The 14,829-nt window shown below is 50.3% G+C and overlaps 5 protein-coding genes across 5 annotated transcripts; 2 read left to right on the top strand and 3 right to left on the bottom strand.

Annotated features, from left to right (window-relative positions):
* Window positions 1-705: 705 nt before the first annotated feature.
* Window positions 706-2,258, bottom strand: ASPZODRAFT_163450 (hypothetical protein; the record flags this gene model as incomplete). The annotated part of the gene is made up of 6 exons (XM_022726624.1): window positions 706-861; window positions 1,031-1,076; window positions 1,114-1,245; window positions 1,498-1,749; window positions 2,131-2,159; window positions 2,241-2,258. 6 exons carry the CDS (start codon window positions 2,256-2,258, stop codon window positions 706-708), a joined length of 633 nt encoding a protein of 210 aa, XP_022586154.1.
* Window positions 2,259-3,759: 1,501 nt separating this feature from the next.
* Window positions 3,760-5,303, bottom strand: ASPZODRAFT_148891 (hypothetical protein; the record flags this gene model as incomplete). Its single annotated transcript, XM_022725430.1, has 6 exons — window positions 3,760-3,798; window positions 3,868-4,242; window positions 4,300-4,372; window positions 4,425-4,487; window positions 4,551-4,865; window positions 4,918-5,303. The coding sequence occupies 6 exons, from the start codon at window positions 5,301-5,303 to the stop codon at window positions 3,760-3,762; spliced, it is 1,251 nt and encodes a 416-aa protein (XP_022586153.1).
* A 217-nt stretch (window positions 5,304-5,520) lies between these two features.
* ASPZODRAFT_156487 (hypothetical protein) lies at window positions 5,521-8,846 on the top strand. The gene is made up of 8 exons (XM_022726268.1): window positions 5,521-5,802; window positions 5,859-5,933; window positions 5,999-6,233; window positions 6,292-6,444; window positions 6,500-6,809; window positions 6,891-7,511; window positions 7,580-8,405; window positions 8,487-8,846. Exons 1-8 carry the CDS (start codon window positions 5,640-5,642, stop codon window positions 8,522-8,524), a joined length of 2,421 nt encoding a protein of 806 aa, XP_022586152.1. The 5' UTR covers window positions 5,521-5,639; the 3' UTR covers window positions 8,525-8,846.
* Window positions 8,847-9,487: 641 nt separating this feature from the next.
* On the top strand, window positions 9,488-11,096 carry ASPZODRAFT_442865 (hypothetical protein). Its single transcript, XM_022728351.1, has 3 exons — window positions 9,488-9,986; window positions 10,094-10,186; window positions 10,333-11,096. Exons 1-3 carry the CDS (start codon window positions 9,779-9,781, stop codon window positions 10,896-10,898), a joined length of 867 nt encoding a protein of 288 aa, XP_022586151.1. The 5' UTR covers window positions 9,488-9,778; the 3' UTR covers window positions 10,899-11,096.
* Window positions 11,097-11,297: 201 nt separating this feature from the next.
* Window positions 11,298-14,464, bottom strand: ASPZODRAFT_55153 (hypothetical protein; the record flags this gene model as incomplete). Its single annotated transcript, XM_022728522.1, has 7 exons — window positions 11,298-12,034; window positions 12,098-12,458; window positions 12,817-13,227; window positions 13,287-13,627; window positions 13,698-13,939; window positions 13,990-14,355; window positions 14,418-14,464. The coding sequence occupies 7 exons, from the start codon at window positions 14,462-14,464 to the stop codon at window positions 11,298-11,300; spliced, it is 2,505 nt and encodes an 834-aa protein (XP_022586150.1).
* Between the last annotated feature and the right edge of the window lie 365 nt (window positions 14,465-14,829).

Here is a 14,829-nt window from a genome sequence, read left to right as displayed (position 1 = left end):
GGCCAGATCGGAAAGGCGATCCCCTCTAATATACAACCCCCCAAGTGAAGCGATGCAGCACGGCGGATGGCAGATCGTACGTAGGGCAGGAATGTGACCCAAGAAATTGGCTCCCCGAAATCAAGGCGGGTGGAGCGCTGGAGACTTCGACAGGACCGATGCTGTGTTTTTTTTTTTTAATCTGTCTTCCTCTTTTTCTTTTTTTTTCCCCTTGTTCCTGCGCCTCAGCGGTGCGCCCTCGGCCGTGTGGAGAAGGAGATGTGCGATGGTCAGGTACTGCTGAGGATTGATTTATTGTTTATATGATGTCGTGGGTGGAGAGAGCTATCCGGGAAGCTAACGCAGCAGCACGGCAAGGAGGTGTCAACCCTGGAAAGAAAGGAGAAGCACCGCGGAACTGGGTCCGTCGAACCGGGGGGTCGACGCAAGAATTAGACGTATCGCAAGGGAGGAGGCAGGGAGAGAGAAAGGAGAGAGACCCAGGGGGGGGAGGAGATTTGGTTAATTGGGAACAGGTACGGAGTACAGGATTGGGGGAGAGTGAGATGAAAAAGAAAAAAGAGAGCAGTCACAGGAAGATTGAGGGCGGGATTGATGGCGTAAATATAACCAGTCGCATCTTTTTTTCCCAAAAAAAAAATACTAGCTTTGGTTTTCATTTTATTTGTTTTATTTGTTTTTGATTTAGTATTATTATTATTATTATTATCCTTCTTTTGAATCCCTAAAATTTCTGGGCCCAACTAGTGTCGCTAGTGGTCTGACCCAGAGCTTCTGGCGCGGCTCTCCCGTCCCTGTCCCGGGGGAGAGGTACGCGAAGCAACGGGGGCGATCCCCCTTTCTACTCTTATCATTATTTGTCTGCATTCCATTATTGTTACTGTATAGAGTAAGTGTATGTAGTACTCTATGTCCTCCGTAGTAGACTCACTTCCCTACTCCGTACTCTCTACAGAGTACTCTTTTTCCCATGTCGGAATTGTCAGTCCTGTCTGCTCATCTTGCAGTGCTCGAAAAGGAGAAGACTAACCTCCTCCTCCTCCTCTTCAAATCGAGCTCCCGGGCTCCACTCAAAGCTAGGTGGGAAGGTACATTCTAACTAAACTGACTGACTACTCCGTATTGTAGAACCGAATTTCTGGACAGGCTCCAGCAGCCTGCATGGCTGGAGTGGAGAACAGCCGCTTCTCAGGAACAGGCGGATGGATCCGAACGTCGTACGCGTTCATAGAGGCAAGGTGGTTACTGGTATTTTCAACAAGCGACAGGTAGAATCAAATGTCATTTTGTTTCATCGTTAATCAATAGGTATGGAGCACCAGTAATGATAGCTGCCTAGTAACTACTAACTACCACTACCTACCTAGTAACTAACTAGAGACTACCTAGAGACACGTAAGTACGGACTACTCCGGACTACTCCATACAGATAAGACACTTTTTTAGTACTTGTAGGACAGGTCGACTGACCGTAGGTTCTGGAACGTATTTACTTACTATTTGATTCTGCCATCTGGCCACAGAGTGACCCCACCGGTCGTGAATCGTGTTTCGAAATCGTCGTTTCGCGCTCGCCGGGGAATCGGGATGCTTAAGGGGCAGTGGGCCGGACGCGGGCCCTGAAGGAAGAGAGAGACCCATCCTGTGCGACCGACGGTCTTCTCAAAAGCTTCTAGCTCTTCTAGCGTAGTCCAGAAGCTCACGGCTGACAGCCGGTTCAGAAGGACTCCATAGTTTAGTACTCCGTATCTAGGTACGGAGTAGTTATGTACGGGATTTCCGTAGAGTACTTTGTAACTCGGTAGGTAGCTAGTTAACTACCTCCTAAGCACGTAGGTAGGAAAAGTTAGGAGTCCAGATAATCATGCATGATAGATGCCTGAGGCTAGGTAGTGAGGCAATGAGGCTAGGGAAGCCGCAGCCACCGCCACAGAGCCGCCTTGCGTTACGTATTTCCGGCGTCACCTCGGCAGTAATAATCTGCAGTACTCCGTTAGGTAGTTGACCTAATAACAAGCTAGAAATGGTTACTTACTCCGTAACTCTGTTTGGTTCTATGACTTAGTACCTACGGAGGCTCAGACAGAGTCAGTGCTCATTCTAGAAACTTTCCATAAATCGGGAACTTACAGAGTCTGAGTACTCCGTACGGAGTAGTACTGTACTAGTAACTAGTAGGTACCTTGGGAAGTAGGTACTAGGTAACTAACTACCTAGGTAACTAACTACTAGGTACCTACGGAGTAGCTAAAGTTCATACTGTCTCCATAATGAACCAGTTAGTCGTAATTTATTTCAAAAATACTAATACAGAAACCGTTGGGAACCTTGGCTTCCGCTTCCGCTTCCGCGGTATAGATGACAGTACAGGATACACTGCGAGAAATCTGATTTATCTGATTTACTGGTTCTGTAGTACGGAGTAACTAACTAGTTACCTTAGGTAGGTACCTGAGGTACCTAAGTAACTACCTAGGTATTTCCATAGTAGTGTAGTTAGTATTTGGTTCTTTATTACGAAGTAGCTCCTTAGTATTTCAGGTTACTCCGTACTTCAGGGCTGAGCCTCCGACCCATCCATCCATCTCCAGAGTTTCGGCTCGATGCATTAGAGCTTACTAGCTGCATCGATACGGAGTTGTCTTTACTACAGAGTGCTTAGCACGGAGTACTCTGTATTCAGAGATTCTAGATACCTACTACATAGGTAGGTATTCACAATACTAACTGGTTAATTGCTCCGTCTACATATAAATAATAGGCTAATCGTTTCACATAGAACATAATCACACCTGTGCTAGTAGGAGGCAGGAGTGACTACTCCGATTCAGGAGAGTCATCGCCACCCGACGACATTCCTTAAAAGGCCAGGATCAGGGGCCGATCGCTGGTACTTTTGTCCCTAACAACCAACTAACAAGGTACTACTACATAGCTACTCCGTAGACAAGAAATATAGTACTCTGTAGTTAGCGGAGTACGTGCTCATTTACTCATTCTGTCAAGGCATAATATAATGTCCAGTCTAGACCGATTCTATTACTACATAATACATATATAAAGTGGACACGTGCGTTGATCTCCCGATTTGTATGGGTACATTATATGGAGGATACGGAGTAGGGAGTAGTTACCTAAGGGAGTCAGGTATGTCAAAGTCCCTTAGTAATGTAGTACTCTGTACTGTACCTAAGGTAACTACAGTATTTCTGGCTTATGTACTTCACTGACTCAGTCATGCAATTACCCGCCAGCAAGACAAGATAAGTACAGAATACTTTTTATCTATCCCTGCATAGATCAGAGGTCGACATTTATCGAAAGTTAATCGCTGCATTACTAGCCCAGCCACCCTCGCAAGGTCCTTTTTCCAGATCGGACAGACAGGACAAAGTAATTACTGGGTACTATTAATAATAATCAGACATATATTATTATTATTATTATTGGTATTCGGATGCCTCCGCCCATCTCCCTGTCGATCTCCCCGGTTCCTGGATCTGACAGATACTGAAGATGGATTTAGCCAGTTAGATACGGAGTACATACCAGGTTCTAGATGAATTAGTACTGATAGCACGAATGCATACTATGACTGATCAGTGCTTGGCAGGAAGGAGTGCAGGTACTTGATTAGTGGTGAATAAGTACGAATAACATCCCTTCCGGTCCTGTTCGGCCATCGGCATTAGTACTTGGTCTCCTTACACTGGTATTTGACTGGTTAGATAAAGTAACGGTGACAATTTAACTAGTTAACTATCGTCTCTGTTCCAGACACTGGTATGCCATTTCAAACTGTCATGGTCAGAATAGATACTCCGTAGAAGATAGAGGGACGGAGGGAGGGAGGGAGGGAGATAATACCTGCTCATTGGTCTGGCAAACCAAGACTCTCCGACTCCCAACGTCAGCCCCAGAGATATCAATGACCCGATCCCCAGACATCTCGGCCTCATTGGCATCCCTATCAACCGTGAAGCCCAGACAGCGCACCCTCTCCACCACCCGCCGGCGCAAGAGGGCGCTCTTCTCGCCGATCCCGCCCGCAAACACCAGGGCGTCCACCTGGCCCTCGAGCTTGACAAAGTAGTTGCCGATAAACCCCACGAGGCGGTCCTCCACGATCTTCAGCGCCAGCTTGTGTGCCGCGGACGGCGGCTCCGCCACGGCTATCTGCGAGAAATCCGTCGTGCCCGTGAGTGCCCTCCACCCGGACTTTTTATTCAGAATCTCCTCCGCCTATAGCTTACTATCAGTATAGAAGAACGTAGCTTTTCACAGGCAGAGGTACCATACCATGCTGATGTGCATTGCTTTCGTGCTCGTGGGACTGAGATTGCCTGCTTCGTTGGTATAGTGGAACACAAGACTGTCAGTCAGTATAAAGTATTATAGCACCATAGCATAGAAAGAAGACATACCAAGGATCAATGTCCCCACTGCGAGTCGCACCAGGTAACCCAGCCAAAGGTGTAAGTCCCATCCTGGCCAGTTAAAAAAACCCCTTCATATGGACAGACTCGGGTAATCCTGGCCTATTCACTCACGAAGTATCAATCGATCTTCCTTCTCTGATCGCACACAGAGAGGCTCCGCTCCCAAGATGCATCGCAATAAGATTTGTCTGGTCGACGCGTTTGTCGAGAAACGCCGCCACAGAGCGCAGGATGAACGAGTAGCTGATCCCGTGGAAGCCGTACTTGCGCAGCTTGTTGGCTTTTGCGACCTTGGGGTCGATCGGGTAAGTCCGTACATGCTCCGGTAGGGTCTGGTGGAAGGCCGAGTCGAAGAAGGTGATGCTCTTGACGTGAGGGAGTTCTTTGCGACACATGCGTACAATCTCCAGTGCAGAGAAATTATGCCTACATTTTTTGTTAGATCGGTATAGAAGATCGTTGAGTGTATATCTCTCACAAAGGTGCAAGATCCTCCACCTCCTCGAGATAGTGGTACGTTTCATCCGTGATCTCAACGGCATCCCGGTAATCCCCCCCGTGAACCACGCGGTGGCAGATATACGCCAGATCCTCTGCGCTGGCCACCTCGGAGAGCTCGCGGTCTGTGAAGCAGCGCTTCAGCAGCGCCTTGAACGCATCCTGCGGCGTCTCCAGCCGTTCCTCCAGCTCTTCCTTATGCGTCGACGATCCCGGTCCGCGTGTATACTTGAGCTGGGCGGGAGGCGCCGTGATCCCTGAAATCTGCGCGTCTGCTATCGTCCGGGGAGGCTTCTCAAGCGTAAAGAAGGTGATCTTCACCGAGGAAGATCCGGCGTTGACGGCGAGGAGAGACTTGGGCGCCATCGTAGTCAATTAGGAATGAATCTGGTTGAATTTCAGTTCATGGCCTTTCAATTCCTATTTACACCTTTCTTTTTTTTTTATTTTTCCCCCTTGGGTGCGAAATGGCTGGATTTCCAGCTCTTGTTGCTGGTGATGTCAACGCGTTGTGATTGTGACGTATGGGACGAACAACGCAACTTCCAGGTTCTAGAGTGCCACACTCCCCTCGAAAAGCCAGACTTGGAGAAGGGAAGAAAGGAATCGACTGAAAGCCTCGAAGCCCGTACTAATTGATCGTATCTAAAATTTGCTCCTGAAACTCATTGTGTTGGACTAACAGTCTATCTTGTTATCACCATGCCTGGAGAAGTCATTGATCGACCGAATCCGCAGCCATTGCCGTCGCATCTCCCTGATTCTGTCGATCAGCTCAGGATCCAGCTTGAACATGCGACTCTGGATCAATCGGCGTGTGATGCCTTGATGAAGTTTCGTCGGGCTGCCAACTACATTGCTGCTGGTACGCATTCAATTAGTAGATAGACGAAAAAACAACCTCTGATACCTAGGCTCCAGCGATGATCTTCTTGCAGGACAATGTATATCTGAAGCGAGAGATCAAACACGAGGATATCAAGCCGAGACTGCTCGGTAAGAGTTCCCTGGTGGAGCAAAAAAAAAAAAAAAAGAGTAGTTATCATAGCTGACTCTAGCAGGCCATTGGGGAACTTGTCCAGGGCTGACACTTGTGTACTCCCATCTGAACTATCTGATCAGACAGCAGAACTTGAACATGCTCTTTGTTGTTGGGCCGGGCCATGGAGCCCCTGCTATCCTGGCGTCGCTCTGGCTGGAAGGGTCCTTGGAACGGTTCTATCCACAGTACTCTCGAAATGCCGATGGTCTGCATCGGCTCATTTCGACATTCAGCACCACGGCCGGATTTCCCAGGTTGGATAGAATCCACCCGTGTGAGAATGAAGATTGACGATGCTGACCACTCTCCTAGTCATATCAATGCCGAAACTCCCGGTGCTATCCACGAGGGAGGTGAATTGGGATACGCTCTGGCTGTCTCCTTTGGCGCGGTAATGGACAACCCCGATCTGATCGTCACTTGTGTGGTCGGTGATGGAGAAGCAGAGTCCGGTCCCACTGCTACGTTAGTTCTTTTGACTATGCAATCGAGAGAAATCATGTGTTGATAGATGTGACAGGTCTTGGCATGGCATCAAGTATATTGACCCGAAAGAGTCGGGCGCCGTGCTTCCAATCTTGCATGTCAACGGATTCAAGATCAGCGAACGCACCATTTTCGGGTGCATGGATCACAAAGAACTTCTTGCTCTCTTCACTGGATATGGTTACCAAGTCCGTTTCGTGGAGAATCTCGACGATATCGATACAGACCTGCACGCCTCCATGACTTGGGCGGTCCGTGAGATCCGTAAGATCCAGCATGCTGCTCGCTCTGGAAAGCCTATCACAAAGCCACGATGGCCACTCCTTATTATGCGAACACCCAAGGTATGTGACTTGTTGCTGTTCTTGAACCCTTGAACAAAAGGTTTAAGAGACTAACTCCTGAACGTAATGAAACGCCTGCAGGGCTGGTCTGGACCGAAAAAGCTACACGGAGAGTTTATCGAAGGGTCGTTCCATTCTCACCAAGTCCCTCTCCCAAATGCAAAGAAGGATAAAGAGGAGCTGCAGGCACTGCAAGACTGGCTCTCATCGTACAAGCCGCATGAGCTTTTCAGGGACACCGGTGATGTTATCGACGAGATCCTTTCCATCATCCCCACAGTTGACTCCAAAAAGCTGGGCCAGCGATTCGAAGCATACAAGGGCTATTTGAAGCCTGACTTGCCTGCTTGGAAGGACTTTGCCATCCAGAAGGGAGGCCAGGAGAGCGCTATGAAGGTGATCGGTCGGCTGATTGACCAGGTTTTCGTCAAGAACCCGCATAGCGTGCGTCTCTTCTCGCCCGATGAGCTGGAGAGCAACAAGCTCAGTGCTGTTCTGAGCCATACTGGCAGGAACTTTCAGTGGGATCAGTTTTCCAATGCGCAAGGCGGACGAGTCATTGAGGTACTGAGCGAGCATATGTGTCAGGGTTTCCTTCAAGGCTACACCCTGACCGGCCGCACAGGGATTTTCCCTTCTTATGAGAGTTTCCTTGGAATCGTGCACACCATGATGGTGCAGTATTCCAAGTTCATGAAGATGGTAAGTGACTTCTCTTCCGTCCTAGGTCTCAATGTAGCTTTTCATTTGGTTGACGGATTTTTTTCCAGGCACAAGAGACAAAGTGGCACTATGATGTGAGCAGCATCAACTACATCGAAACAAGCACCTGGACCCGACAGGAACACAATGGGTTTTCTCACCAGAACCCGTCATTTATCGGTGCTGTGCTCAAGCTGAAGCCCTCGGCGGCGAGGGTGTACTTGCCTCCTGATGCCAACACCTTCCTGAGCACTGTGCATCACTGCTTGAAGTCCCGGAACTACATCAACCTGATGGTTGGATCCAAGCAGCCAACGCCAGTCTACCTCAGCCCCGAAGAGGCCGAAAGCCACTGTCGTGCCGGGGCTTCCGTCTGGAAGTTCTGCAGCACCGACGACGGGCTAGACCCGGACGTGGTCTTGGCCGGTATCGGAGTGGAGATCATGTTCGAGGTGATCTACGCGGCGGCCATTCTACGCGAGCGGATTCCCGAGCTGCGTGTGCGGGTGATCAACGTGACGGACCTGATGATCCTCGAGAACGAGGGCTCGCACCCGCACGCGTTGACCACCGAGACCTTTGATAACCTCTTCACGCCCGACCGGCCCATCCACTTCAACTACCACGGCTACCCGACCGAGCTGCAGGGCCTGCTCTTCGGACGGCCTCGGCTTGACCGGGCAACCATTGCCGGATACATGGAGGAAGGAAGCACCACGACCCCCTTCGACATGATGATCGTCAACCGGGTGTCTCGATTCCACGTCGCTCAGGCGGCTCTCCGGGGTGCCTCGGTCCGCAACGAGAGAGTCCGAATCCGCCAGCAGGAGCTGTACACCGAGCTCAATCACGACATCGTGGAGACAAGGAACTATATCATGAAGCACCACGAAGGTCAGTAAACCCAGGGGCAGGCCATCATCTTTTCTTTTCTCAGGATGATACGCAATGCTAACCCCCCCGCTCTCACTCCAGACCCCAAAGACATGTATTCCATGCCCAAGTTTACGTGAGATCGTCTCCCGTCTTCAAGGAAAAGAGATAGGGGGGCCTTAATCAATTTGTAGGACAGTAATTCCAAATAAAATCCCATCGGTTGCTTTGACGTGTCTGAACTGGCGGTCTGAAGAAAGAGTAAGAGCGATTTTAACTCCTCGTAGTTTCCTTTCCTAGAAAAACAATCGAGCGCTCACGTGATTTATACCCAGCGTCACGAGTGGGACTCCGACCCATTCGGGGTGGCCGGAACGGACGGAACGGAGCGGATGGTTGAGGGCCCGTTTGTGTGCCTGAGGCAGCATGAATGGTAAAAATTTCCGGCGCTAGGTGCCGATTACTAATCGTCCGGTGATGACGACCGCGACGACGACGCTCCCTGCGAGGCTCCGCAACGCTGGCGAGATCTCATAGCTCATCAAGATCGACGAGGCAAACTGACGAAAAAAGGAATAGTTCCGAGGTGCAGATATGGATTTAGCGATTAATTATCACATATTCCAGCAAAGCAGGCCTCTGCAGCTCATCCTGTGGGTTGACGCTGAACCGAGCCTCACTCGGTCGAATATTCTATGGCGCTAAACCGATTCAGGCGAGGCTTGCGAGGAACCAGCAGGGCGAATCAGCGATGCTCTCCAACACTGGATCTGGGCTCCAAATCTACGACTTCATCACTACAGACTGGTTGACTCACGGATAGTGAGCTCGATACACATCCACACGCGTGTCGGCGAAAAAGGTTGCTCCACAGGGTCCATGGCGGGAATTAGAGCTGGGTTAACAGGTACCTAAGGTAGTAGGTAATGCTACATTAGGTATCTGCCGGAAGGACAAGAATGATTATGGGAAGCGAACCACTCAGGTATTGCAGAGTCAGCCTCTAAGATCACTGGCTAATCCAGCCTTGATATCGCTCCCAGCCCACCCGGCCCTCCTTCCCTTGCACGGAGAGGTCCTACTCCGTAAATCCCGATACGGAGGACCGTGGATCTAAGACCGTGGATCCAAGCCAACGGGAAAGGAGGAAAGAAGGCAATGCTGGGGCCTGACACGCTGTTCCAGCGCTTTGGAGTTATACCCGTTCTCTGACTGTTCTGTGCGGAGTATCTGCCGGGCTATTTATTAAAGATATCGTATTCTCCCTGGGTCACTTGCCTAGCATTATTCATTCGGACTTTTCCTTGTTTTAATCACATATACAACAACTATCTCGATCTTTTAAAACATTGTCTACACCCACCTAGGTAGTTATATTGCTCAGAGTCGGTATCATGACGACTCGGACCGAAGAGGAAGAAATCCTCAGGCAAGGTTGCCATGCCCTGGTCGAAGGGTTCGGTACCTCATACGGATACAAGCCCTCGCTGGGCGCAGGCATCGCCTTCTGCGTGCTATTCGGTCTATCAATGATCCTCCATACAGTACAGCTTGTATGGAAAAGATATTGGTGGTGTGTAGTATTCACTCTGGGGTGTTTGTGTAAGTGCTCGTTATAGACACACCTACTACCCAACTAGTAGTTAGCTATAATCTACTCTATGGATACGTTATTGTGGACCTGACTCTGACTGATTTGGTTTTCTTAGGCGAACTTCTCGGCTGGGCTGCTCGAACCTGGGCAGCCGAATGTCCGTACAATCCGAATGCGTTCATGATGCAGATTGCCATTCTGATTATTGGTAAGTACTTACCTACTACCTTACTAGTTAGTAACTGCTAGCGAGTCAGTTACTCTGCTAGATTTCCAAGTTTTTCACCTTTTCTATCTTTTTTGAGTACAATGGGCCGAGCAAAGTGGCTAATCAAAGGCTTGTTCCCCCCAAAGCCCCCACCTTCTTTACTGCGGGCGTGTACGTGCTGCTCGGCCGATTTATCCAAATCTTGGGCTCGCAATCGTCCGTGCTGAGCCCCAAGCTCTACCTCTGGATCTTCTGCACATGCGACATCCTCTCGCTCGTCATCCAGGCCGTGGGCGGCGGCATGGCCGCGTCGGCATACGACACGCTCGACGGCAACACCGCCCCGGGCACCCACATCATGGTCGCCGGTATCGTCTTCCAGATGGCCTCCATCACCGTCTTCGTCGCTCTGGCGGCTGACTTTGTCCGCCGGACCCTGCGCCACAGACTCATCCAGTCGGCCGACGGCTCCTTTGTGCCCCTCCTCGTCGCTATGGGCTTCTCTGTCGTCTGCATCTATATCCGAAGCATCTACCGTACCATCGAGCTCTCCCAGGGCTGGACCGGTTATCTCATCACCCACCAGGTCTACTTTGTCGTCCTTGACGGCGTCATGATGGTCCTGGCAGTCGTGGTCTTCAACTTCGTCCACCCGGGGTGGTTCATGCCGAATGCTAAACGCGTGTACCAAGTGGAGATGGAACACGCATAAGATTATTTTTTTCTATTTCAAATTCCTACTATTGATGCATATGATATACCCGCAATTTACCTCAACTATTAGTTTTTTTTATAGAAAACAAATTAAACAGACATGAGAAAAGGAGTACAAGAGTTGCTATTCAGACGACACTGAAAAAAAAAATAGTTGCACCTCCAATTTTATCCCCACACTCCGAATAGAATACAATACCCATTGGATATAAATAATCACTTCTCCCAACATATAAAAAAAATAAAAAAAAATAAGAGTAAATGAAAATACACCCGAGCTGAAAACCCCGTGTGAAGAGGAAACGGCAGACTTAGAATCGCTCACCCATAAATCCAGCCCGATGATATAGCTGGTTGATTGTTTTTTTTTTTTTTTTGACTCGACTGATCTCATTAACTATACACCATCCACTGCCTCGATCCAGCCAAAGGTAAAGCCAATGGCCAAGGCAGCAACAGCCCAGACGGTGCCCCATGCCGAGGCCCCCTGAAGGTCGACGCCCCTGATCGTCCCGGCGACCTGAACGACTGTGTTGAGAACCAACATGACGGCCAGGTAGAAGGTTCGTGCGACGAGCACCCTAGTTTTGGCAGAAAGGCGGCCCCACGTCTGTCGGCAGACGGCTTCGACAAGGTATTCCCCGTCCTGGCCTTCTTCTCCTTCTTCTTTCTCGTCATGATCCGCCGTTGAGCCAGCCGAGCTGACAAATAAAAAGTCACGCGCAGCCCAGCCGGCGGGGACGAGGCTGAGGAAAAGCACGGGCAGCCCGGCGGGGCCGGCGTGCGCGGCGGTGATGTCCGGGATGTTCTCAAAGTGCAAGACTAGCTGGGCCGGCAGCCATGTCGCGTAGCTCAGGTAGACAACGACGGCGAAGATAGACGACGCAGCCATGGTGGTGTATAGGGCCGTGGCGCGGTCCTGGATGATGGAACGGTTCGAGACCGTGCCGGAGGGGGCATGCGACAGATCATGCACGGAGGAGGGGCGGCGTAGCAGCGCGAACGGCGCGGCCGTCGAAAAGAGGGTGATGCCAAAGCTGGCGAGCATCGTCGTCGGCCGCACGCCGTAGAACGAGGCCAGAAGCGTAAATGTGGGCAGGTGCGTCAGGAATATCGAGGATGCAACATCTCGACCTTTGCAATCAGCCATAATCAGCCATCGAAAACAAATATATGTGCGTTTTACTAGGTACTTACCGTCAAATCCAAGCATCCAGGCCAGACCCAATTCCACCGCCTTCCAGCCTACCAGCCCGCCGACCTCCCACCATTCCTCCAGATGTTTGCTCACCGCGCCGAGGTCTCCCAGCGTGACATCGGCCGAGAAGGTGAATAGCACAGAGCTGAGCACGAGGCTGCTCACGACAACCAGCAGAAACCGTACCGGCGAGGGGATTCGCGCGAGACTCGACTCCGGCTGCAGGGCGGCGCGATCCGATCGCGACACAGAGGAGGCGACGTGCTTTTTGCTGCGCGCAGGCATTGTTTTCTTCTCGCAAAAACTTTTTCTTAAGAAAAAAAAAAGGATAATCAACAAGTATCCAAGTTGGATCGCGTGCTGGTCGTGACGTGGTAAAGAGAGGGCAGGCAGTCAAAATACGAGGGGAAGAAGTTGTTTGTCGTCGCGCAGCGGTGAGCGGCGATGATGATGTCACTCACCGCAAGCGGCAGATCTGGGCAACAATCGAATATCACAATAATGTAGTCATTGCTGGGGATTAGTTTCAGGTTTGTTTAATTGTTCAATCAAGGCAAAACCAGGTTGGGTTACCATCAGCCTAGAAAAGAGAGTCATGTACAGGGAAAGTATCGAATATGGTTGTAGGACGTCAATATATATACGTACAAATAGTTTTAGATTTACAAATATACTCTGATGAAAACTAATCATCATTTTGATCATCCTGACGCTCCACGGTTGAAAACTCCACAGTGCCACTCTCCCGGCCGTGAGGATCGCGTACCACGATCTTGTACTTGCCCTGGTCCCAGAGATCCTTGATGGTGAGCTCCCGTGTACGGCCCAAGCTCTCGATGTCTCCGATTCGCTGCAGGGTGCCTTCCAGATGCTTGTCGAATCCAGGCTGCGAGCAGATCTCCCGGAAGGCAATCTGCATGGGGACCGAGTCTGCGCGCACCATGGCACGCGAGTCGATGGTGAAGATGTTGTCGTGGTCGTAGCTCTGGATGAAATCTGCCCGGGTCATGATTTGGCGCGCCTTATGGAGGGAGATCTCCGGGAGAATATGCCCTTTCTCCGGATCGTAGGTCACCTCCATCTCCTCTTCGCGGTCGACCAGTGCCTTTGCGAGAACCATAGCGGCAGACTGTGGATCGGTTGTTCAGTATATGCCATCTCCCTCGGTTACTCGAATGGCCCACTTACTGAATACTTTTGTTCGTCCATCACGTCGTCATCCATTTCCATTCCGAGAATCCAGCATTTGTTTAGAAACCAGGTCTTTTCCGCCGTACAGATCGAGTGGCACGTCCCAATGATGTCCTTGGATTTGGCTACTCGGTTCAAGAAAGAGAGACGCCCACCGACCAAGTCGTAAACCTCCGCCAACACCTTGTCAGAGAGCTCCTCCCCAGAGTACCGAAGGCGATACTTCTTGAGAGCTGCCATTGCCTGACTCTTTGGTAGGTCCGAAACCGGGATAACCTCCATGCGTGTGGCGTAGCGCTTCAGTCGCTCGTAGACCCAGTAGTCATCACTGTTAAGGACTGTGGAATCATAGTCAGAACAAGAAAAAATGAGAAGAATGTTACCGCGTGTTTCAGGGCAGCGTCTTACCGGTTGTCACCAGGTTGCTGGCAGCCCATTGTTCAGCCCTCTGTTGGATCATCTCGAGAAGATCCTGACCGTCATGGTCATCTCGAACAAGATGGGAACTGTTCATCACCAAAATCAAGGGCGGTTTTCCCTGTGCTCTTCTCGAGAGGGCAACTTTCTCTAGCTTATTGAACGCTCGTTCAATGTCCAAGAGGGCTGTGGTGTCTCGTGGACCTCGGATACTGAACAGACTGCCAATATAACTATTGACGACAATGAGTAGCGATTCAGATGAGAAAAAAAATGAACTTACTCCTCGTGAAACTCATAATCCAATGCCTTGCCCAATCGAACCCGAAAAATCTCGAGATCTCCATGAGCTTCAAACATGGCAACGCCATCGCCGTTGGTCTTACGCATCGCCTCTAGGAGCATCGACGTCTTGCCCGTTCCCTTCTCGCCCACAATCAGATAGTAGTGCCCTTTGCTTTTACCTGCGATGATGTCGTTGATTCTCTCTTGTTCTTTGCGGACAACCCAATGTTCCTCGGTGTTGTAGTTCTGTTTTCCCGAAGTGACGCCGGCCATTTCCAGCGCAGGATCTCCCGGCTCAAAAGCATTGTTCATCTTTTGCAGGATCAGATACTTGTAATACTTGTGATATGAATAGCCTGCGAGCCTAATTGAGTAGGTTAGACGGCAGAGGAAACCTAACAAAACATTTCTGGAAAACATCCATACCCTAAAATCAAGATCGACGCTGCCGTCGTCGCAGCGGACTCTAGCATCTTCAGAATCGTTGATTTCACCGTCGGATCCGGCTCGGTTTTCTCGCCTTTCCCCCGGTTCTCCTCAGAGGCGTTCTGATCCAGGACCCCGGATGAGACCTGACCAGCATTCTGCGAATTGTGCCGCCTGGCGTATCCCAACACAGCTCCATTGCCTCTGCGCAGATTAGGCCTTAGAAGCTGCAGTTGAGGGCCAAGGGCACGTTGTATATGTCGTCTCAACAGTAATGACATGGCGTATCACTTATCTCCCCAGCAGGTACCTACAGCCGGTAAACGCTGATTGCGTATAATATCCAAAACAAACCCCCCAATGAAGTGCAGTCCAGATATCGGTGTACTATGTGCTGTGTACTGTACTCGAC

Source organism: Penicilliopsis zonata (assembly GCF_001890105.1).
Source record: "Penicilliopsis zonata CBS 506.65 unplaced genomic scaffold ASPZOscaffold_1, whole genome shotgun sequence".
Taxonomy (NCBI): domain Eukaryota; kingdom Fungi; phylum Ascomycota; class Eurotiomycetes; order Eurotiales; family Aspergillaceae; genus Penicilliopsis; species Penicilliopsis zonata.
Note: the sequence above shows the minus strand (reverse complement) of the source record. Positions and strands in the feature narration are given on the sequence as shown.

Bases quoted from the DNA above. Each gene is read 5' to 3' on its own strand.
- ASPZODRAFT_442865 (XM_022728351.1), top strand. From the start codon at position 9,779: ATGACGACTCGGACCGAAGAGGAAGAAATCCTCAGGCAAGGTTGCCAT. The intron at 9,987-10,093 runs GTAAGTGCTCGT...TGGTTTTCTTAG, and splicing joins ATTCACTCTGGGGTGTTTGT to GCGAACTTCTCGGCTGGGCT. The intron at 10,187-10,332 runs GTAAGTACTTAC...TTCCCCCCAAAG, and splicing joins GATTGCCATTCTGATTATTG to CCCCCACCTTCTTTACTGCG.
- ASPZODRAFT_156487 (XM_022726268.1), top strand. From the start codon at position 5,640: ATGCCTGGAGAAGTCATTGATCGACCGAATCCGCAGCCATTGCCGTCG. The intron at 6,234-6,291 runs GTTGGATAGAAT...CCACTCTCCTAG, and splicing joins ACCACGGCCGGATTTCCCAG to TCATATCAATGCCGAAACTC. The intron at 6,445-6,499 runs GTTAGTTCTTTT...TAGATGTGACAG, and splicing joins GAGTCCGGTCCCACTGCTAC to GTCTTGGCATGGCATCAAGT.